This window comes from Halichoeres trimaculatus, unplaced genomic scaffold, assembly GCF_033239565.1.
Source record: "Halichoeres trimaculatus isolate MK-OKI-2021-1 unplaced genomic scaffold, fHalTri1.1 fHalTri1_scaffold_5, whole genome shotgun sequence".
Lineage (NCBI taxonomy): Eukaryota > Metazoa > Chordata > Actinopteri > Labriformes > Labridae > Halichoeres > Halichoeres trimaculatus.
In genome coordinates, this window is record NW_027437183.1 from 21333150 (window position 1) to 21356593 (window position 23444).

Below are 23444 nucleotides of genomic sequence, written 5' to 3' on the forward strand. Positions count from 1 at the left end.
TACTGACAGACATTTGTGAATAAAGGTTGTTCAAAAAAAAAATTAAACAGCAAGATATTGCTGAAGCTGCCATGAGCAGGAGAGAAAGCAGTGTTTACAGAATTCAGAAATGCTGCTGCATCTCAACATAAACTTGCCGGAATAAACACAGGATAGTTTGTATGCAGCTGCTCTTCCCTCTGGTCTGTGTGTGTCTCTTTCTCTGTCTCAGACAGTTTTTACAGCCACATCACAGAAAGTTCAAATTTACAGTTTGGCATTTACAATGTTGTTTCTGCTCTGATGGCATCTGATTAAGATTCACGGATTTATCTCAATAAATTTGAATGTTATGGATTTTTATATTAGTTCAATTGAAAAGTGAATCTCCTGTTATTTAGATTGCATACATACAGAGTGATATGTTTCAAATCATAATAATCACAAGCATTGAATCCAGTAAATACTTAAATGCTTCACCCTGTGTGTGCTGAATTTGTATTTAATAAGTCTTACTGTTTTTATTCCAGCTTTGAAGATACATTTACCTTTACACCATATTCAAATTATGAGATTCAGCAGTGCACACTAATAAACTTAACTTAAATAAAGGTTCTCATACAAACAAGTTTGTGGCCCACGGTGCTCCATAAAAGAAAACATTAGGAACAGATAAAACATAGATAATACTGGTGGAGTAAAGTAAGTTACATCAGTTACAAAAGTTCAGAGACTGCAATCTCATCTGGTCCCTTTGCAGTTTTTTATTTTCTGTGTATTTTTCTGAGGCTCCAACTCACACGCTGTTGGCTTTGAGCTTCATACCTCTGAAATACTCGGCGAATGAAGCTGATTCTGATTCAAAGTATACAAGAAATTTGACTCCGGTTTAAACTGCAGTCATTGATAAACAGAGCTGACCAAAAAACAGTCACAAAAATCCATAAAATAAATTATAATATAATATAATATAATATAATATAATATAATATAATATAATATAATATAATATAATATAATATAATATAATATAATATGATATGATATAGTATAATATGATATGATACAATATAATCAAAATATATGATTAAAAAATATATAAAATTACGGGAAAAAATGTAAACTCCCTTAATATCGTTACCATTATCTCATACTTGTCCTGGATTTTAAGTGATGATTAAGATTTAATATTTGATATGAAAGTGCTTGATAGGCCACCCTCGCTTGGAAGAAAACATTCTCATTTTGCTTCAAGTTACTTTTTACAGAATTTTCAGGTGAGCTTGAGTTCAGATATTTTCCTGTACCAGCACTGTGAGCACTAGCAGGTCCCTAGTTATTGATAATAAGTCCAAAGACCGGCAGCCAAAGGCTAAAGCCAACAGGATGAAAAAATCATTCTTAACACAAGCTGCTGCACAACTAAATTTGAGTTTTGGAAAATGACAGATACTATACATTTGTTTCCTCTGCAATGTAATGATAGTGCTGCCTACAGTTGTGCTTCAGGGTATTTGTGTACTCGCCCTCTTCAGTGTGGTATCTGGATGTGATTTATTGTGTTTTATTTGTTTTTGTGTTTTCTGTCAGCCTGCAAAGCAAATTTTCCTTAGGGGAAAGTAAAGGTGAAGTTGGGAGTTTGTATTTTTTGTGCTGCTGTAATGAAAACAGGTATCACTGTTGTTAATTTTTAAATTTTGTCATTCAGGGAAAAGTTTTAATATTGTAACTCTTTGCTGCTGTAATAAGTTGGAAAGGGATTTTCTGATTGAATAGATTTGACTTGGTTACACAGCAAATTGTTTTCTCAGCTCCTCTTAAAGTTTTCTATATAGAGTAATTCAAAATTTCACATAAAGATCCAAATGCACATAATGTGGGATCTTTAGGTTTTAAAATCAGGATACAAAGCTACAACCAAAGCAGTCTACTGTACCAGATGCTCTTAACCTCCCAGAGTTTAAATCAGCTTCAGAATATTTACTGTACCATACATTACTGTCCGTTGACTTGATGTGCATACCTTGTTTGCCTTCTTGGCACGTTTGTGTGATCCTAAAGAAAGAATGTCAAACAAGTTGACCAGCGACAATCTTTACCTTTGTAACCAGACACACAACACCATTGTGATGGACAACGTGTCAGCGTAATTGGGTTACTTCTCCCCCCCTGTCGACTCTGTAGTCATTTAGAACAGAGGGGCTCAGGTGTCTGGCTCTGTGACACCTCCTCTTTCTTCAATCCTCTAATTGAATTTCACCTTCCTCTCCAAAGAAGCTCCCTGCCTGCCTGACGATGGGGCCTGACTAATTTGGGGTCTGATTTAATTTGTGGGAGAGGTAAGATGGGCTGTTTGCAGGGAGGAAATCAAGGAAGGACTTTTCTGCTGGGCCCTGTTTTTATGGTGGAAACACTGATGGTAGTGAAAACAGAGACAGCCTCGTTGTGTGTCTCCTGGCTCTCTTTGACACTTAAATCCCCCATTACTTACTTTTATCATTTATTCTTAGGCGTTTTGCCGTTGTGTTATAAAATCATTGTTGTTTATCTTTCTGATGGGGATCATACTCGTCAGTCAAGCCCAAGATTTTATTTTTCCCCAGTTAACAGAGTCCTTATTGTGCCTATGATTACATAAATAACTGAGCTGTTCAAAATGAACCACGTCCTGTTGTTTTCCTTGGCAGTCTCGGTGGAAACGCAGACGGAGCTGTTCACGCTCTATCCCGGGAGTCGTTTGGAGCTGAGCTGCGATGCCAAGGCCTCCCTCCATGCAGTCAACTGGACCAAAGACCATGTGGCAGTCGTGGACGGAGAGCACACACAGATTCACGACGGCCAGCTGAAGATCGAGGCTGTGGAGCTGACTGACTCTGGGCTGTACGGCTGCACCACATCCGGCAATCACACGGTTTTCTTCAACGTCACAGGTACAGGCACAGGTTTTCCTCTGCATTTCTCCTTGTTTGTTTGTTTGTTTGTTTGTTGTGTATTATCTGCACACATTATTGGTGGTGTTGTTCTTTTTTATATGAATAATAAATGTAACATCAAGAAAACAGTATGTGGATCTGTTTGTATCTGACCTCACAATAACCCTCTGTCCCCCCAGTTGATCCCCAGGCTTCCAGTGAGGATGACGATGAAGATGAAGAATCTTCGTCGGAGGAAGCCAAACTGTTGGGCAGTCAGAAGCTGCTGCGTAAGTGTGCTGATCTCCTCACGTTACTAATGCTGCTGCAACAAATGGTCATTACCCGCTCGCCCAGTGTCACAGGGTTATGAGTAATTGTCACGCTCAGTGATTTGAGAGCTTTATGATTCAATTATGGGTCTGCTGTGTGTGTGCGGGTCACGTTTGGGTGAATGATTTCACTCTGAATCAGAGGGTTTTTCACTACCTCAGTGACAGCTCCTACATGAGGAATGTCCCTGCGGTGACTCGCCGTGGTTAACCTTAGATGTCTTCCAATTTGTCTATCGAGCAATTAAGACACTCAGGCTTCATCATCCAGCTACTGCTGCCCACTGACCACAAACATTCAGCTCACATTCAGCCTGCACTCAGACACACATAGCTTTATTTTTCCTCACACAACACAAAACAATTTGCTTTTTAGAGACACTGCACCTTTCAATGTCTCTCCAAAGTGAAAAAAAGCCTCAGCTGAGCCTGTGGATATGGATAACAATCATCTAGAAATTAATTAGGATAAGTACACCCCAAGGTTAAAAAAGTGGGACACTGTTTGAAATGATTATAAAAACAGAATTTTCTTTTTAACAAAATATTTAAATGAGAGTGACTCATTTTATTGTTAGAGGAAAAAGATGTTCAAAGATGGCATCTGGACTTTGAAGAACCTGAGCTCTAATTTATAATTCATGCATATTTTACTGCTAATGGAAACAAAGCAACATCTCCTGAAGCATCCCCAAAAAGAAATTTTGTTCTTCTTCAGCATGTTGTAAGTCTGTTTTGGGGTCTTTTATCTTCTTCCTAAGTCTAATACAAGAGAGTCCAGGTACCTACAGCCTCTTCTCTGCTGTTTCATCTGTTTTGTACAATGAATTGTGTCCTTGCTCTGCTCCCCTCTCAAATACTTTATAGTATCATTCATGAAAAGGTGTTTATTGCGTTGCAACTCAGGGGTAGCATCCTGTGAAGAACTCTGCTTCCATACTTTGAAATAAACTGGGTAATATTTGTTAGCTATTCCTGCTCTTACCATTGCATCACATACTGCTGCTAACAACCTGCTGCCTCTGTCTCTAAGCAGCAGGTTGTTAGCCGGCTAACTACTAACTTGTCTTCATTTAGCTTGACAGTAACTTGTTAAGATAGTTTCATGAGGCCTTTCTTTCCAAAATGGCTAGTACAGATAGTTCATTAATAAAGTTTGAACTAAAAAACTGATATTGAAAAGCAGATTACTTGGCTGCTTAAGAGTGGGCTGTTGCATTGAATTGATGTGCCATGAATCAAAGGACAGGTCAGGCCTCAAAAGTTGCTCCCAGTGGAGCCCTCGTAAGCTGGAAAGGATGGACGCTTGCAGAACACCCTGGACTGGTCGCCTGTCGGTCACAGAGCTGTCGATGGCATCTTCAAAATGGGATGCACTTTATCTTGAAATGTGCTATTTAAAGGATGCATCACCTGAGTAGAGTAGATTGACAGTACCATTTTAGTATAGCACCTTTTGAAACGAGATACTCTTTCGAATACTTTTGCTTTTCTACCAAAGCAAACCATAAAAACCAAAACAATGAAATAATCCAAAACAGGAAATTCAGACAGCATTTGAACTCAAGCAACACAAGACCTTTTATTCCAGACATTGGCATTTGTGTTTTATTAGTTTTTTTATATCATAACTGTAGTTTGAGCTAGTGAAAACCATAGACTGTATAAACATGTACATAGCCTTTGAGACGTCACTCGTCTGTTCCTGAAACGGTGAAATGAAGCAAATTTGATATGACGCTGGCTGTGAGTTTCCTTGCGAACAGCTACAGGGCACCTGTTAGTCACGTGACCTGAGCTGTGCCTCTGATTAGACAATCAAACCATCCCAGTAACTTTTAAACTGCCGAGTTGGAAAAAAAATCACTCACCATACAGTGTGTGCGAATAGTGAAATCAGTGATTCAGTCCCAAGTTTTTTTTTGAAGCTGTAAATATACTTTTTAATGCCGCAAAAGTCTGTTTTTATGGCTGGGTGTGTATGTGACTTCTGGTCTTTCTGTAGCCAGCCTCAAGCGGATTCTCGATGAACAGCAACTATTAGCACTTCCGCATAGGCTTCATTTTTATAAACCGGATGTTGCCTCTTGGTGAAAACATTTCTAGCAACTGGACTCCACTTGTTTTACATAGCATAAAAACAACAATGGCAAAGTGTAATGTTGAGAGCTTTAAAAGTCTATCTGCCTGCAGTTCATTTTGTCAGTATCACTGTGTATTCATCTCTATCAAAGCCTTAATTTGTTGCTCTTCTTTTTCTTCTTCTATTCTTCCTATAGCTATGGCTCCACAGTGGGCTCATCCAGAAAAAATGGAGAAGAAGCTTCACGCTGTTCCAGCCAGTAAGACCGTGAAGTTTCGATGTCAGGCCAACGGCAACCCGACCCCCACTCTGAAATGGTACAAGAACGGCAAGGAGTTCAAGAGAGACCATCGCATCGGAGGCTTCAAGGTACCTGATAGTAAAATGTTGCACTTCCTTTTCCCCTCTGCTTCTCTCAGTGACAGGACACTCTCTTTAGCATTTCTTATTGAATCACAACAAACTCATTCACTGTGAGTGGAGATGTGCCAGTGATCTCATCCCCACATTAGCTCACCACCCCCTCCCCTGGAGTGAGAAACACTTCCTGCTAGTGAGAAGACGAGACAAGTTTCATGTCTGACCTGGGAAACAATGCAAGATGAAACCTAAAGCCCCAAAAAGGAACGCTGTGCCATAAGAATATAAAACAAAAAACCTCCAGGTGGGCAATCCTAGCCTTCTGCACAGATAGGGATACGTTGGCTGTCCTCATTCTGGGTATCGGTGCATCATCTTTTCTGAAATGATATATCCACACACGACTCTGATACCTCCCATATCTGGTGTGTGATGCGTGGTGTGTGATAACTCTTTGTAAACCTCTTCCTGTTTTTAGGCGGGTTGTTTTAAATGTGACCATAACTGCTGATAAACTGTGAGGTCATAACATTTGATAAGACAAGTTTATTGCACTCTGGATTTACTAAGCAGAGGTGTAGACCGGATCTATTATAACCCAGTTTCGATTATCACCATTTACTGTAAATGACATCGTGTCCCATTTAAAAGGCAAACATAATTAATCAACAACAAATTATTGTGGGCAGAAGGAAGTTATGAAAGACGGACAATAAAAGTTGACAGTGATAACAACCAGCATGTGAGACGGATTAAATTTTAACTGTAACAGCAAAAACAATCATAGATTTCAGGAGAAGATGGATTTTGAAACCAAGGTTATAATAGTTTTGGATTTGTCATTGTATTAGTTTTAGTTAGTTTTGACATTTTATTTCCATTACAGTTTAGTTTTAATTAGTTTTAGAGCAGGCATTCTAGTTTTTATTTAGTTTTGATTTTTGCAACAAGGCTTAGTTTTAGTTTAGTTTCAGTTTAGTTTTAGTTTTTTCATACCTTATTAACCAGGTGCAGGATTCAAAAAGGTCAGAGTAAATATTTTGTCATACTATTTATTTTCAAGTCCAACATAGTGCTCACTGCTTGGTCAATGCTGATACCGAAATGTTGGCTGCTGCCTTAAACGCATGAAAATAATATTTACCTAGTATAAAAAATTTAAGCATCAATTATTTAAAATAATGTTGACATAAATTACATAAAAATGAGGTTAACATAAATTATAAAAAAAACAATACAATATGAGCTTCAATACACAGTTTTAGTTTACTTATTGTTTTTGTTTTCTTTTCTAGTTTTTTTTTTGTTTGAGTTAACTGCAATATATTTTAAATTTCAGTTTTCATTTTTAGTTCCGTTTTAGTTAACTATTATAACCTTGTTTGAAACATTAAAGATTCTGCTCTCCTTTATCCTCAGTCTTGTATCATTCCTGATCAGCTTTTCTACACCTCTATGATCATAAAAAGATGATGTTTCTGAGGTTCATTTTTGGGCTTTTTATGTCTTCTGTTTAGAGGAAAGCAACAGGAATATCTGGGCGAGAAAGTGGGAAAAGACATGTGGCAAAAGGTGTAAATAAACCCAGGCCACCCGCTTTGAGAACTGGATCATCTGTACATGGGATGTGCAGTTTACCACCCAGAAAAACTGACGCCTCAGATTCTGCAGTTAGGCGTGATTGATTATGAAAGCAAGATGTCAGAAAATAACAAATACAGCTTCAGTAGAAGTAATCAAAGTAAAAAACCAGGGCTGAAAAAGTAAAGTGAGATGTGGTGTCTCTAAAAAAAAAAAAAAAAAAAAAAGTCGGTGTATATTAAGCGCTTTGTGTTGTAACACAGGCTTTTGGATGGATATCTGTAATCAGTGGCAGTCGTCTCACAGGTGTGCATCGTCTGTGCATATTTGGAGACTCCCCTCCTCTTCCCCCACATCTGCTCTTCCCATCAAGGTGCAGGCCAGTCCAGCCTTGTCTCGTGCTTCCCCAGCCCATCTCTCCCTCCAGCTGGGACACATTTAGGAGTTTCCTCTCAGCTGCCTGCCTCCCCTCACCACCCCCCCACCTGAGCCCCCCACCCACCCACCCACCCTGCACAGCCAGGCAGCACACTTCACCATCTGGCTGCTGTGTTTTTAAGTCAAGGTGCAGAGGTCTGCATCAGCGGCTGTGGACGTCTCTCATCCCTCCCACACTTTTGCTTTTATGGCCCAGCTTCTATTGTTCATACAGTCTGCACGGAGACGTACAGGAGAGGGGGGGGTAATGCTGACCACATGTATATGAAGCCAAGCACAACACATCTGGCAGCAGGCAGCTGGACTCCTTCATCACGTTTTGAGCTAAATGAGGGAAACCGTATGGCTCAGTCTCTGTATATGCATGTTTGATGTTGCCGTTGCCTTAGAGGTCTGCTGCTTAATCACACACTGCCGGTCTTGGCAGATTTATGGAAGAAAAACTATAACATGTCTCTGAAAAAAGAACCAGACATCAGTCGGTGCTAATAAGACAGGTTGGGGCAGATTTATATAAAACATGTACACATTTTTCCTCTGGCCTTTGTGTGGTGGGACAAAGATCCGCTGTTTGAAACACAGGGTGGTGTCACAGGAAGAGGGAGCAGTGAGTTATCTTATTATCAACACATCATTGACCTTGTTAGGCTTGGCTTTAAATTGAGCAGAATTTGATTTACAACAATTTATAGTGGAAGAAAAACAGATGGAGAAAAATGGGCTCTTTCAAGATATAACTGTTGGAGGAAGAACTACAGCCATTAATGCCTCTGTGGCTCCCTCCCTGACTCATTTTATTTTATTTCTGTTTTACTGATAACATCCTGGCTGTGGCTGAGCTTTCGGGAGTATAGAATTTGTAGGTTGTAGGTTAGTAATCTAAAGACAGAAAGTGAAGCTTTATCAGGTTGTATCTTTTGGTACATATGGAGTAAACCTTTAAAGAAAAGGGTACACTCAGGGAGAAACGCTCACACATTTCTCAAAGCTGATAAATTCTGTTGCCCACCACAACCCAGACATTAAGGCCCCATATATACAACAACATTTCATTTGAAAACGCTAAAACGCAGTGACGGAAATGCCGAGGGACTGAAAACGCTGTAGTAAGCATGCCAGGCCTGTAGTTGGCGCTATAACTGTCTTGTCCAGAAGCGGCGGTTGGTAGATTACCACCGAAGTAGAGTTGAGCCGATCATCTGGGTTATTGGCGAATACTAAGTGCAGAAGTGAAGCAATGGATTCACAATTTTTTAAAAGACAGTCAGCAGATTCAGCAGATTCAGCAGATTCAGCAACACTAGCAACAGGGTAGTCTGCAATGGTCTTAAAAACTGTACTATTGTACTGTTGTATGCGCTTTTGCGAAAGCGGAGCGTGACGTCAGCTTAATGTTTACACGGCAACGGTGTCTGCAGAATTTCAGAAAAATTCCTCTCTGGAGGCTGTTTTCAAAAGTTTGTGTTGTAAACATGAGGCCAAAAGCAACAATACTTGTGCGTTTCACCTTAAAACCGTTGTCGTGTAAACGGCGAGGGATTGACTGGCAGTGGGAGCCAGTACAACTCTGAGTTGTTCAGCTAGACGCCTCCATCGACCAGTTTTTCAGTGTTCTGGCCAGGTTAGCTCTGCAGCTCCCCATAGCTCCTTCCATGCTCTGAAAGAAATTATTAACCTGTGGTTCTTTTTCTTGCCTTTCATCTTCTATTTTAGTAATTATTGTTTTGTTGTACCTCAAACCTTCAGGTTCGTGACCATGTGTGGACCATCATCATGGAGTCTGTGGTCCCCTCTGACAAGGGAAACTACACCTGTGTGGTGGAAAACCAGTACGGCAGCATCAACCACACGTACCAGCTGGATGTAGTTGGTGAGTGTCGACTGTAATTGTGTTATTTATACGAGCCTTTACTGTAAGTTTTGATCCAGGTTAAGTAATCTGTTAAAATTCACGAGGCTTCAGTATCATTTTTATAAAAACTGTAAACCAGTGCAGCTGATCGCCCAACAAACTGTGAATACGGATTGTGAAAGCTCAGAGTCTGAGAGGGAGGACCAGGAGGGTCTCATGGTAAGGCATTTAAAAACTGAAGTCTTGTCTTTGAGGGATGAATTCATCAGGATGAGAGTAGCGATTTCTCCTTTAGGACCTGTTCGGTCTTGCTTATTTACCATCAGGTCCATAAATCACAGCTCCACCTCCTCCACCACTGTTGTCCCCCGGGTGCAGCTGAACCTCAGCCGAGGTCTGGGCCCTGAAGAGCAGCAAGTAGCTTCTCTGAGAGGAGAGTTTTTTTGTTTGCAACATCCTTCTAAGATTTGTTGGCCAGAAAATCCTGGACAGTTGACTTTCTGCCAGATTCCTCGACTGTAACTTCCCCCCAGAGAGTTATCAGTCTTTTAAACAGAGCCACAAAAACATTTCCCTTCACAGTTACGACTTCAGTTCAGACACTTGACTTTCTTACCCGTCTGTTGTTGCCAGCTTTTAATGGTTGCACAAGTAGCATGTATCTGGTGAAACAGCCACTTAACTCTTCTTCTGCACAATTACAGTCTGTGACTTGAGAAATCATACAGATCAAATCATACAGGCAGCAGCTTTGTTTACCGTCCACGCTGGACTCTTCCAGTAACAGAGCTAATTACCTGACGGTTTTATTTGGCTAATGTTTGGAAATCAGTCAGCTTGGTGTACTCTCAGACTGATACACGTGTTTATTGCTGATACACGCCTTGGGCTCCCCCCCTCACCAAACTTTTACCGTAACTTTCATGTGTGTTTTGGCTGTATTGCAGAGCGCTCTCCTCACAGGCCAATCCTGCAGGCCGGGCTGCCGGCGAATCGCACCGTAGTGGTGGGTAGCGATGTGGAGTTTGAGTGCAAGGTGTTCAGCGACCCCCAGCCTCACATCCAGTGGCTGAAGCATATTGAGGTCAACGGGAGCAGAGTTGGTCCTGATGGGTTGCCGTATGTCCGAGTTCTTAAGGTAGGATGAATCTACTTGAAGTCTGGTTTTATCACCAGGAGTAGGACAAATGAGTCTTTACTGCCTGTGATAAATTGTCCAAAGTGCATTCTTTAAACATTAATGATCAGATTTATTAAGCTGTTGTTACTCTGAATGTATCCTAAACACTTCAAAACCCTCCCTCTTCAGTTTGATTCTGTTTGTGCTGTTTTTTCCTGTGATGCACATGCCATGTTTTTGTTTCCAGCATTCTGGGGTCAATAGCTCGGACGCTCAGGTGCTGACCCTCTACAATGTGACTGAGGAGGAGAGCGGAGAGTATATATGTAAAGTGTCCAATTATATAGGAGAGGCCAATCAGTCGGCCTGGCTGATTGTCACCAGATATGAGCCCACAGGTAACCAAACTCAGCTGCACAGGGACGACACAGCGGAGACGCTTCCAGCACCTCCTGGAAAAACCTAGGGCTGTATAACTTGAGACAACCTCAGCTGTTTCTCTCCTCCCTCCCTCCGTTTTCTCCCTCCCTCTCTCCTGCCTCAGTGCTCCTGACTGTAAATGACGCTATGGAAAATTCCCAGCAGAACAGTTGAAAGTGTTTAGTCTCAGGTTTATGTTGGACCCGCTCTCATTCCTGCTCCATGCCTGCGCTGTGCCCTCCTAATAAGGGCCTCTCTTGCCATCCTCTTCTATTACTTTCGCTCCTTTGCCCTTCAAAGTCCTCCTCACACGCCTCACAGGCTCCCTCTCTCCCCCTTTTGTTTTTTTTTCCAGCTGTCCTCATCTGCTCACCTTTGTCAGACTTCCCGTTGTTTCTCAGACTCTCACGTCTTTGCCGAGGTGTGAATGTGTGTGAAAGAGTGTGTGTGTGTCCTGTTCAGCTGTGGAGTTTTCCATGTTGCCCATCTCTTGCATGTGGAGATGAGACTGAGGTATTTGATGTGGTGATGGGTTTGGACCAGTTTGGGGTCCAGCAGCGCAGACTCAACCTAACCAGCTCCTCCACTAACAGAAACTGGGGGGCTCTCTCTGACTGAGTCCTCTGCAGGGGGCTCTTGGTGGTGTTGGATGGCGGAGGAGAACACTCCTCCATCCCCTTTTTCTTTTTCCAAATCCTTTACTCATGGTTCCCTTTCCCCTCTTGGGCCTCTTGTTGGGTCTGCTTCCTTTGTTATTTTCTAGACCGCTGGCCTTAACACCACGGACAAGGAAATGGAAGTCCTCCAACTGAGAAATGTGTCTTTTGATGACGCTGGGGAGTATACCTGCTTGGCGGGCAATTCTATCGGGTTCTCTCATCACTCTGCATGGTTGACCGTTTTTGAAGGTATCAGTGGTTCTGTCTCTCTCCTGTTTCCCTTCTTTTCTTTACTAACCCCAGCCAGGCTGTCCATATTCAGTTTTTCCAGAAAAGGGTCTGTTTGACTCTGTTTCTGTTGAAAAAATGTGAGAGGAAGCCAGGGCAAGTTACAGTGTACTAAAACTCTTCTGTCTGTCTGTGTGCTCAGCATAACTCTGCTCCATCTAAACTCTGTAGATGAGAGAGTTTATGCTCTGATGTCTCTAAAATAAAGTCAGAAAATGCCAAACAACCAGGGGGTTTTCTTACAAGACTACAAAATACCAGTTTGAAGCCGAATCAAGTTGCACAACGAGCATAAAATCATTAATGAAGGCAGTCAAAACAGAATCATTAAAGGCACAAACTCCAAGAATCACATGATTTCCTAAAAAGGGTATCAAATAATAGGGTAATAAAATAAAAAGAGCCAAAATCCAGTGCAGTCAGAGCCTGTTGATCAGCTTAACGCTGCGTTAGACCAAGGTGGTGAAGTCTTCTGGACATTCTGCACCCTGAAGTTAAAACCTGATCTTCAGCCCAAAAAGGGGAACCAGCCAGAGACATTTAACAAGCAGCGCACTGATTGGTCTTTTCATTTCTGTACAGGTTGTTTGGCAGCTCTGATTACACTTTGAACTCCCTCCACCATTCTGCTCTTTAACCGGTGTTTGTATTTGATTTGGTGTAAAGCTGATTTTCTCTGACAAGCGCTGCAAATGACATGTATCCCTGATGTCATTTCCTGCTGTGAACACAGCGGCTGGCTCTGATAATTGGCTCTCTGTGGTGGACGTGTCTCATTCCTGAAGCTTGGAATGGGCATTTGTCCAATTATCAAGCAGCTTGTCAGTCAGCCTCTTCACACAAGTGCAGCTCACTTGTGCTGCTGGTGTTGGTTAGGGGTGTAACGGTGCACCGCGGTCAGTACGACATCCTTGGTTTGGGATGCAGAGTTTTACATAAAGAGATCTGAAGATATCCAACAGACGTGATTCAGATAAATTTAGAATTCGATTGTTCAGAGGCTCTACTTTTTCTAAATGATGAGTGCAGGTGTCCTGTGGTTTACATGACCAAATCACATCAAGAAGGCAGCCGATGAGAAAGTGTTTTTAGAGTTTTTACAAGTAATGCTGCTGCCATGTTTATAAAACAATGGGTCAAAGAAAAAATGATGTGTTACAGTATCAGAATTTTTTGTTTAAAAATTTTGAATCTTAATGTTTTTGTTCATTTTTTTTTTTTTTTTAATCTTTCATTTGAGTATTTGTTTATAAGCTGAAAAAAGTTGAGATGTAATACCTTAAAAATGAGTCAGAAAATGTTGCTACTGATGCTGTTTGTAGATATCATCATCATCATTGTTCAACTTTTTCACATAATCTGGTGTTGAAAAAGCAAAGTTAAAATCATAAAATTTGGAGCAACTAAAGATTTAAATCAAATCGGCACCACAAAAATCGTGTAAAAAATCGAACAGGAGAAAAGCAGCTGTACTACATGCACTTTTTTGTAGCATTACAAAAAAAGCAGTTAAAAAAAAACAGAAGACTCTTCGTTACAAGTTTATAAAGTTGCGTAAAATAACTGCATCTTTAATTAATCAAACTGTTTGTATTCATTAGAGATTTTTTGAGTGTAGCTCCTGTGCAGAAAGCCACATCCCAAGCCAAGGTTTGCCCCGGACTGTTTTTCATAACTACGGTTTCCATTACATCCCTAGTACTGGTATGAATAAACATTGGTGTTTTCACTACAAGGGAGGAAAAAAACAAGATCTGAATTTGACTATTTTATGATTTTTTTTCTTTTCTCTAACACAACACACGTTAAATGTTGAAGAACATTATTTACCAGCACCAACACACGTTTTGTTAAAGATAACATCACAAAAGAAGTGAAAACTGGTTAATTTTATGCTCGAGTCAAACAGTTGACCTGCTTTATATGTAGTAAATGCTTTGTTGTTTGCTTCTTTTAGACTTTTTTTTAGTTAACATGAAATAAGACCTACATTAATTAATAACTGGAAATTGTGTGAAGTGTTGATACTCTGTATGAAAATCAGATCCTTTGAGCCAAATTCAAATGATGTTGATGTTTTAAATTAGTGATTACAGAGACTCTGACACTTTTCTTATACGTAGAGATGAAGAGTGAAAACTTTTTTAAAAAGTAAAGAGACACTAACCACGTGTGTCTATGCTAAAGGCTCTGGTTTTCAGACAGGGCAGCTGTTTGTGTGTTTGTGTGTGTGTGAGTTCAGGTGTTTGCCGTGTGTGTACAGCTTGCTGTGTGTGTGTCTGTGTGGTGTTACTAGATGTTTTACCATCTGCGATTTCATTGATGACACTTGACCCCAACCCTCCCTGCTCCTGCTCCTGCCTCCCCCCTTCCTCCCTTCATGTAGCTGTCCCACACTATCCCCCAGCCAACCACACCTACCTGGAGGTCGTCATCTACTGCGTGGGCTTCTTTTTCATCGCTGTCATGATCGCCATCGTGATCATCGTTAAGATCCGAAACTCCTCAAAGAAGAGCGACTTTAACAGCCAGCTGGCTGTCCACAAACTGGCCAAAAGCATCCCACTGCGCAGACAGGTAACAGAAAGTAGATAGGGGGTTTGGAATATTTACACCTCTTCATCTCTTCTCCCTCTATGCTATTATTAATTATTGATGTGTTTTCAAAGCTTTTGGACTGTTTAACTCTTTCAAATGTGCAAACTAAGCATGCATTCAAAGACATTTCAGGTTTACTTTAGCTTTTACCTCCAGGTCTTGGGCCTCAGGTAAGTATTAAGTCTAGGAATGACTGAGGTACCAAACACAACAACCAAAAACCTTTTCATCTTTTATCTCTCGTTTTTATCTTTCACTGAATATGCTCTTTCTGCTGGTGTCTGTTCCACGATGAGGGGAGTAATGTCAGTGTCTCTTCCTGCAGGTTTCTGTGGACTCTAGCTCCTCCATCCACTCTGGAGTGATGCTGGTTCGTCCCTCACGTCTTTCATCCAGCGGATCCCCGATGCTGTCAGGGGTTTCTGAGTATGAACTTCCTCAAGATCCGCGCTGGGAGCTTCCTAGAGATAGGTATGCCCTGGTTACAACTATGACCAAAATCTTTAGCAGTCGAAAAGAAAAGTTAGGAGTAAGAAATGTTTAGTCTGATGAGAAAGAAGCCAAGAGAGCAGCAGGTTTGTGAAGCGTTTTATGAAACTTGATCAAGAAATAAAATGCAAAACTCAATCAGACCGATCAAATGAAACAGATTCCGTTCCAGTAACCATCAGTATCTCACATTTTTTTCTCTTATTTCAGACTCATTCTGGGGAAGCCTCTGGGTGAAGGCTGCTTCGGTCAGGTGGTGATGGGAGAGGCGCTCGGCCTCGACAAAGAGAAGCCAAACCGTGTGACTAAGGTGGCAGTCAAAATGTTGAAATGTAAGTTGTTGAGGTTTTCCTCAATCCTAAGAGTGTGTTTCAGACCGCCAAAAGTAAGTCAGGGATTTGTGGAGCAGAAAGTTGCTTAGGATTTGGTAATAGATTTAACAGAGGCCTCAAGTCTGGTCTCCGGGGACCAGAGAACTTGTAACACCACAGCAGTAATGAAGACATACTAAGAGACATCTGCCATTGGACCCCAGCCACTGTGCAAAAGGGAGAGCAGAGTAAAAATTTATGAGAACCCTTGACATCCCATATAAAACAGTGTTCATTAAAGTGCACCGAGGAGTGAGGATGGGGGGAAAGTAGCATTTATTGTCCAGTACTCTAAGTGCCTTACCCCAGAGAGCATTCTCTTAGACAAACGCCAGACAAACTCTGCAAAGTTGGAAACTAAAGTCATTATCGTGAGGCCTCTGTGGACCTTTTTAACAAAGAACATCCACTAATTACCCAGATTTCTCTCTTTCCTCTCCAGCTGACGCCACAGAGAAAGACCTGTCAGACCTTATTTCAGAGATGGAGATGATGAAGATCATCGGGAAGCACAAGAACATCATTAATCTGCTAGGAGCCTGCACACAGGATGGTAAGACCAGACATACTGGGGTCTTCTACCGACCGTCCATGGCCTCTGTGGACCAACACAAACACTCACACACACACACACATTTACGCACAGTTGTTCCTCAGACGAACAGTGAACTCTGCTTTGAGAGAAGTGTGGAAGCGCATGATTAAACGTTTCTGACACCAGCTTCCGATCTGTCTGTTTGAATGGAGCACAGCTGCTGCCATTTCTGTCCAATCACCCCTGACCAAAAACTAAAGAAAGTAACCCTTCATGACCCGCTGTGCACATCGCTCTGCTGCCCCCACACTGAAGCACAAAGCTCTTTTTCCTCTCCAAGTTATTTACAAACTGAATCTTAGATAACAGGACAACTGATTTCATCTAAGCACAGATATGAAGTGTTACAAATGCAGGTTCTTCTCTGGCCCACACTTTCAAGGATTGTAGGCTCGTTTCCACTGAACAAAGAATCTCTGTGACTCTTTCTGAACTGATATCTATGTGTTCATGTTATGGTGTTGCCTCTTTCTAGGATAAAATTTTGCATTTCTTCTTTTTCCTCCAGGTCCTCTGTATGTGATAGTAGAGTACGCATCCAAAGGAAACTTGCGAGAGTACCTGCGAGCTCGGCGCCCTCCAGGCATGGAGTACTGCTACAACCCAGACCAAGTGCCCGTGGAAAACATGTCCATCAAAGACCTGGTGTCCTGTGCTTACCAAGTGGCCCGTGGCATGGAGTATTTAGCTTCTAAAAAGGTAACAGAAAACAAAATTAGTTTCTTCATTAATTTTTTTGTTACTAACTAATTTTTATTATGTGTAATGCATATTTGCTAGGGGTGTGCCAAAAAGGTAAACTCACAACACAGTACAAAATATGATAGGGCTCACAATTCCAAATACTACAGTATCACAGAAAATAATTGCTTTTAAAAAAACATTTTTTCCTCAAATAATTGATTCTTATGTCTGACTGACAGAGTTGGAATCATTATTTTTAGTATCAGGAGTAATATTAGGATTTACTATAAATGTATTGTTTCACAACACAATAAATAGCACAGCGCTTGCCTTTGAAATTAATGTCCGATCCTGATGAAAAATGACACTGATCCACATTCAGGCTCAGTGAGTAAATCAAGCGCTCTTCCCAAAACTGAGCGTGTTAATGAAGCAGCTGACAGCTCCCAGTGGATCAGTCTGAAATCAAAGTCATATCTCAAGTTCAGACCCTCAGAATTAAACTGAACACTTTCAAATGAATAACCACCACCCACCAAAAATACCAGCACTTAACTTTTGGTGCTATACCAAGTGGTAACCTCTGGTGTAAGAATATGAGACAATGTGGAAGTGCTAAAATCTGCTGTTTCTAGACTGTCCGCTTGAGGCTGGCTCCGGAAGTACCCAAAGTCAAATACACACCAAGCAAAAAAAAGCAGTTTTCAAAGCAGAAATTAACCTATTTACCGCCTGGTTCAAAAAAACATCTTCTGTCACTGGCCCCTGCCACTACCAATTTGGCTGCTATAGCAGATGTGCTTTATTTTCAGTGTCAGAAACAGACGATGATGATGTCGGGATGCCCACTATGCCCATGTTTTATACAGTCTATGGGCTTAACATCAGCTTTAGCTCACGCAAGCGCAAGCTGATGAGAAGGAGGATGGTTGACGGTTAGCGTTTCCCCTAACTCTGGTACAGACATCATGTTGAAGCTGGGCAAACACACTTAAACAGGCAATTAGATGCTGCCTTGCTGTAGTTTTGATCAAATGAAATTGACGTTATTTGTAGTTTGTCATGCTAAGATGGTTGTTATGATCTCCTAATGACAGCAGCCTCCTGTGCCCCCATGCACTCAAAGGAGAGCGTGGGGGCATGCGCTGATCCAGACTGATGCATCATCATCCAAACTGAACTCTGCAAAACCTTGCTGTTGGTTATTACAGCATAAATATACAGTATATCCCACATATCAGCGCCAGGCTAGCAGAAAAGTAATATTTTGTGCAGAGAACCCACAGTCACACTCTAAAAATTTTGTCCCTTTGATATTTTTTAAAAATTATTTTATTTAGGGCATCTTAGAAATGTCACTGTTTTCATTTTTTTGTATTTTGCGAAATTTTGTGCCACGAAATTGGATTATACCCCTAATATTAATAACTTTGATTTACTCCTGCAGTGCATCCACAGAGATCTAGCTGCTCGTAATGTTCTAGTAACAGAGGATAATGTGATGAAGATTGCTGACTTTGGCCTGGCGAGAGATATCCACCACATTGATTACTATAAGAAGACCACCAATGTGAGTATTTTTGTCAGTCACTACATTTCCACATCCTGTTGATGAAAACTGTTAGTGCATAAAATATAAACTAGTAGATGTTTTGTATTTTCTTATCGTCAGTACTCATTCATATCTCCTCCACAGGGTCGTTTACCAGTCAAGTGGATGGCTCCTGAAGCTCTGTTTGACCGGATATACACACACCAAAGCGATGTGTGAGTATCACACATCATTACCGCTATGATTATGTTTGGTTGTAAAGTGAAGAGAACAGTCAGACATTCACCAGCTTGACGCTTCTTTCTGTCTGTCTCTGTCTCTCTCTCTCTCTGCAGCTGGTCATTTGGGGTGCTGCTCTGGGAGATCTTCACCCTGGGAGGCTCTCCGTATCCCGGCGTGCCCGTGGAGGAGCTCTTTAAGCTGCTGAAGGAAGGACACCGCATGGACAAGCCCTCAACATGCACTCATGAACTGTGAGGAAACAATTCGCTCTTAAAATCTCAGCATTTTCTCTTTTAGTCACTTCATGATGAAACTATCTGGAGGTTGTGTGACAGATCGATCGTTTGCTCTGATCAAAGTGTAGAGGAAGTCAAAAAGGGGGATGACTTTCTAAAGATGATTTTCCAGCATGTGATTCTCATAGTGCTGCAAATTAAATCCAAAGTGACTCAACGTGTTTGTCCCACTGTGACACAAAGACTTATTAACTGAATAAAGTAACGTCTGTGGTTTCTGTTTAGAGGAGTTTCTGGTCGCGATCAGAACCAGATGTTGCTTCATCTTCAATGAGGGTCGTTGACAAAGTGTGTGTTGAGGCTGAAACTGTTTGAACTTTGATTTACAGGGGAAAATATTAGAAGAAAGCTTCTCTAAAGTAAAAGTCAGTAAAAGTTTGATGTGAAGGATGATGTTTGAAGCACTTCATTGATCCTCAGTCTCTACTGTGTGTCATGCTTGGCTGAAACAGTTGGCATCAATATTTACGTTACTGCTGCTGCTGTTGTATATTAGAAACATCAGCGCTTAGCAACGTCATAATAATCCCCACCTTTGTTTGTGTGACAGCCACTCAAAAGCTCAAAGGTTACATGAGCTCTAAATGGCGCCGCATGCTCAGATGTCCTCTGTAAATGTCATTTTTCAGCCTCGGATGAATCACAAGACTTCAGTCATTTCTAATAAATGATTTTATTCACAGGCGTTTACAGGAATCATCTTCTTGACTGCTCTGTTGTGAATCTTGCTCCCTGCAGGTACATGATGATGAGAGACTGCTGGCATGCTGTCCCCTCTCACAGACCAACATTCAAACAGCTGGTGGAGGACTTGGATCGCTCCCTGGCCATGACATCTAACCAGGTGAGTCCTCTCCCCATCACTCAGGGAGGAAGCAGGAACGTATCTGTGAAGAGGTTGGACTAAATAATTACAGGATGGATGGCTTGGTAGTTCATGAAGCATCTATATCATGCACCGACTTGGGCCAGGAGTGACTGTATTTGAAGCAGGGGTTGGAGTGTTAGAGGAGTGAGTGTCAAAGGAAGTGATCAGAGCTAAACAGTAACGTCTGCAGCTAATTTGATTGCTGATTTAAGCTCATTTATCCTTGTGTTCCTCACAGAGTAAGGAGGCTGTAGCTAGCTGGAGTTGTTAATTTAATAGACTGCAGAAGCTGAGAGTTTATGAAATGAAACAGATTGACTGATAGCTGAGGCTTACTTTACATAAATGGTCATCTGGTCACTTCAATTCAGTGTAATCTCTCAAGAGGAAGTCAGCATTAATCCTGACTCCTATGCAATGACTGACAAAACAAAATACCATATGTATGCTAAACACTGCAGGCTAGCTGTGTCGAGCACAGCTAACTGCTACCAAATGCAAAACCGTCATTATATCAACACAAGAAAATATTCATCAACAATAAGTTCATCAACACTTGAATTTCCCTCACTGACTCCTTGAGCAGCCAGTAAACCACACACGCACGTTATGTTTGTACAGTTTTTAAATAAAAATCTTTTAAATGAAAATTTCTTCAACTACAGTCAAGTTGAAGGTTTAGTGAATTTTTTAAAGATAATATTTGAATGAGGCCTAGTGTGTGTGTTCACGATCACATGCCCTCTTGTTCAGTCACAGCTCCTGCTGAAATGCCTTTAAAGGTGACTCACTCACTGGGAACTCAGATTCTTCTCTAGTGACTCACACTGGACTGGAGGTTTGGTGACACAGCACTGCAGCCTGCAGAATCCACCTGACACTCAAAGTGACCATGTCCAAAACTTTAAGGCTTAATATCATTTGAATAGGTGTGGAAAAATGTTACTCCCTCAAGTTTTTATGCTAAGATAATATTGGTTTTTCTGCTGTTCACATTTTTCCTGCTTAAAGTAAAATCGGACACTTTAACATTGGACCTAATGGGGGTGAATTTGCGTTCGAAACAAATCTCCAGTGGACATCAGTGGAACTACAGTTTTTTGCACTTCTACATTAGTGTTATTTTTTTAACATCAGATGCATCTTTCAGTCAGTACGTTTACATGCACGTAGCGGTCCAACCAAGGTCATAGCTCGATCTTAAAGCCACAGCGAAGGAACTAGTCTTTTCTATGTATACCATAGACTGTAAAAAAAATGGACGTCCGCTTGTTAGGCTGGAAGTAAGGTCTCAACAAAAACTGCTCCCCCTGGTGGCTGGCTGCAGTATAGGTTAAAAAATCTGGCTTTCCAGCCATTCCAGATGGGCTGTGGTCAAACTTTGAAAAATTAATACTCCTCGTAGAAATGTTTCTCACGTCCGATTGTTGTGGTGATTTGAAGATATCATTTGGCTGTCTTGTATTCAAGTCCTCTTTTTTCTGAAAAGTTTTGTTCTCATTAGTTATATGAGGTTAAAAACAAGGCTTTACGTCATGTTTAACGATGATTGACAGCTGCTGTTCTTGTGCATTTTTTCGGGGGATAGTAAAATATGTCGGGAGGTAGAGTCAAGAAGTGATTAGACTCTCGAAAGAAAAAAAATTATTATTATTTTTGTCACCCAGCTCCACTCAGATTCTCCCAGAATCCCTCTCAGTCACTACTGCGCAGGCTCTCGCGCTTCAATTGCTACCAATGGCTGCGCCTGGGACAGCGGTATTTTGGCTTCAAAACTGTTCAGTGATAAATGGCGGAGCTACGCTGTCCACTCTATATACAGTATGGTGTATATATGCAAAAAAAGAAAATCAGACTTCTGGCTGAGCTCACCCTGCTTCGCTTCGATAGGTAGCGCTGTGTCCTTTTTTGATAAGTGAAGCTGCGTGTGTATCAAACTTATTTCTGTTCACCTGAAGAGGAAGCAACACTTTAACGATGGCCAAGATGTATGCAGCTGTAGCTCATAACATTTTATTTATGTGCCACAGTGTTAGTGTGTTGGAGCTACAGACTGCACAAGCACAGTCTCTCTATTTTTCATGGTCATCTATTTCCTCCTCCAGCTAAACACTGTGGCGTCCCAAGACATTCAGAGTCCCGCTGAATCCAACCATAGTCTAATAGAAATTTCAATTTCTATGTGTGTTAATGGAGCTATGCTGAGTCTATTCTCAGTCTGACTACGCTGTTTACATGCATTTCAACTGTCCAATCTCATGCTGATTAAGCTCATAGTCCGATTTCTGCAGCTGCATGTCAAAGCACTGAGTTAGACACAAAGCACTTAAGTTTCTTCCCTCCAATTCTCACCCACAGGAGTATTTGGAGCTTTCTGTGCCTCTGGACCAATACTCCCCCAGCTACCCGGACACCCGCAGCTCCACCTGCTCCTCTGGCGAGGACTCTGTCTTCTCCCACGACGCAGGCGCTGAGGAGCCGTGCCTGCCAAAGTTCCCTCCTCACTCTAACGGGGCAGCCATTAAGAAACGCTGATACCTCATTTTCATGCAGACAAACATTGACACTTCCTCTGCTCCCTGCCTCACGGGGTCGAACTCTTCCCCACATTCCCAGAGATGAAGCTAAAAAATACTGGTGCTCTGTGAGAAAGGAGCTCAGAGGACACACCGGAGGACTCGGGGGATCATGCGGACTGAAAACAAAAAAAAAAGCAGCAGATTCCCGGTTCTTGGTGGTTGCGATGTTTTTATGGGGCACTTTGCATTACAGGGAGTGGCAGTTTGCCCCTCCCTCTCCTCTCTCCACTTTGGGCATTCCTCGAGTCAGGAGAATCTAAAAGGACTGACTGTGATTGTGTCAGGTTTATGTCCGTTTCGTCGTTTTCTCCCCTCTGCGGTTATTCCACCAGTAGTGACGGACAATGTTCTGCTTTTCAGACCAAATCCAGAGAAAGTATAACCAGTGGACACGCAGCACCGTGCTCCATTCTCCACTCTCCTCTTGTAAATACAGTTAGAAAATTATAAATATGAATATATATTTACATTGTACTCTTATTTTTATTACCATAATTGATTTATTTTCTTTTGTACAAGGATGCTTTTGTTTGATCTATTTTTAATATAGTCTTTAGGGGCAGTTGTTACACAAGAGTATCTTAAAAACCGCTGAGGATGAAATGGCCAGTTTGTTTGTTTTTTTCGCTTCCCCTGAATTTCCTGCGTAATCATGGATGGAAAAATATATATTGGGTTTTTCTATTTTTTAACTGTAAGTGCTTTTCATGACACAACCAGAAGAAATGGATTTCTGAAAAGACATGTTGACTGTGCGTGTGTGTGTGTGTTTGAGTGGCTGACTGTTTCTGTGAGTGTGTGTGAGTAAGGAAGTGTGTGTGTGGAAAGTTTGTCTTGTTTCTTTTCATTTATTTTAAGGACGGTCTCAACTGTAAATACTCGGGATTGTACGCCATGCTTGCTAACATCCAGAGTAACTGCCTTCAGTCAACATCATGCACTTTCACTGTGCATGCCTTCCATGTGACGAACTTTATCTTCTACTGTAAATGCTTTAACAGGAGTTACATTTGCTGCCATATAACTTCTGATGAAGGGTTGCAGAACACGTATGTCATCGTAAAAGGATTACATTAAATAAAATGCTATTGAAAAACAAACCGCTGAGGCTTTCAGAGTTTGACCTCTACTCTATAAACAGCTCTATAAATACACAGATTTTCATG

At 41.3% G+C, this 23444-nt stretch overlaps 1 protein-coding gene across 3 annotated transcripts in view; it reads left to right on the forward strand.

Annotated features, from left to right (window-relative positions):
* fgfr1a (fibroblast growth factor receptor 1a) overlaps window positions 1-23365 on the forward strand; it is a 38333-nt gene extending 14968 nt beyond the window's left edge. Inside the window, exons 3-18 of one of the 3 annotated variants that reach the window (XM_074669585.1) lie at window positions 2667-2909; window positions 3092-3181; window positions 5503-5675; window positions 9432-9555; window positions 10485-10675; window positions 10905-11055; window positions 14411-14601; window positions 14948-15093; window positions 15322-15443; window positions 15925-16035; window positions 16586-16776; window positions 18209-18331; window positions 18458-18528; window positions 18649-18786; window positions 19570-19675; window positions 22058-23365. In XM_074669585.1, the coding sequence (XP_074525686.1) occupies window positions 2667-2909; window positions 3092-3181; window positions 5503-5675; window positions 9432-9555; window positions 10485-10675; window positions 10905-11055; window positions 14411-14601; window positions 14948-15093; window positions 15322-15443; window positions 15925-16035; window positions 16586-16776; window positions 18209-18331; window positions 18458-18528; window positions 18649-18786; window positions 19570-19675; window positions 22058-22234 (2348 nt within the window). In that variant the 3' untranslated portion in view covers window positions 22235-23365. Of the gene's footprint in view, window positions 1-2666; window positions 2910-3091; window positions 3182-5502; window positions 5676-9431; window positions 9556-10484; window positions 10676-10904; window positions 11056-11840; window positions 11986-14410; window positions 14608-14947; window positions 15094-15321; window positions 15444-15924; window positions 16036-16585; window positions 16777-18208; window positions 18332-18457; window positions 18529-18648; window positions 18787-19569; window positions 19676-22057 lie in introns of all 3 variants that reach the window. The other 2 variants (XM_074669583.1, XM_074669584.1) reach the window with 2 other exon arrangements.
* Window positions 23366-23444: the final 79 nt, after the last annotated feature.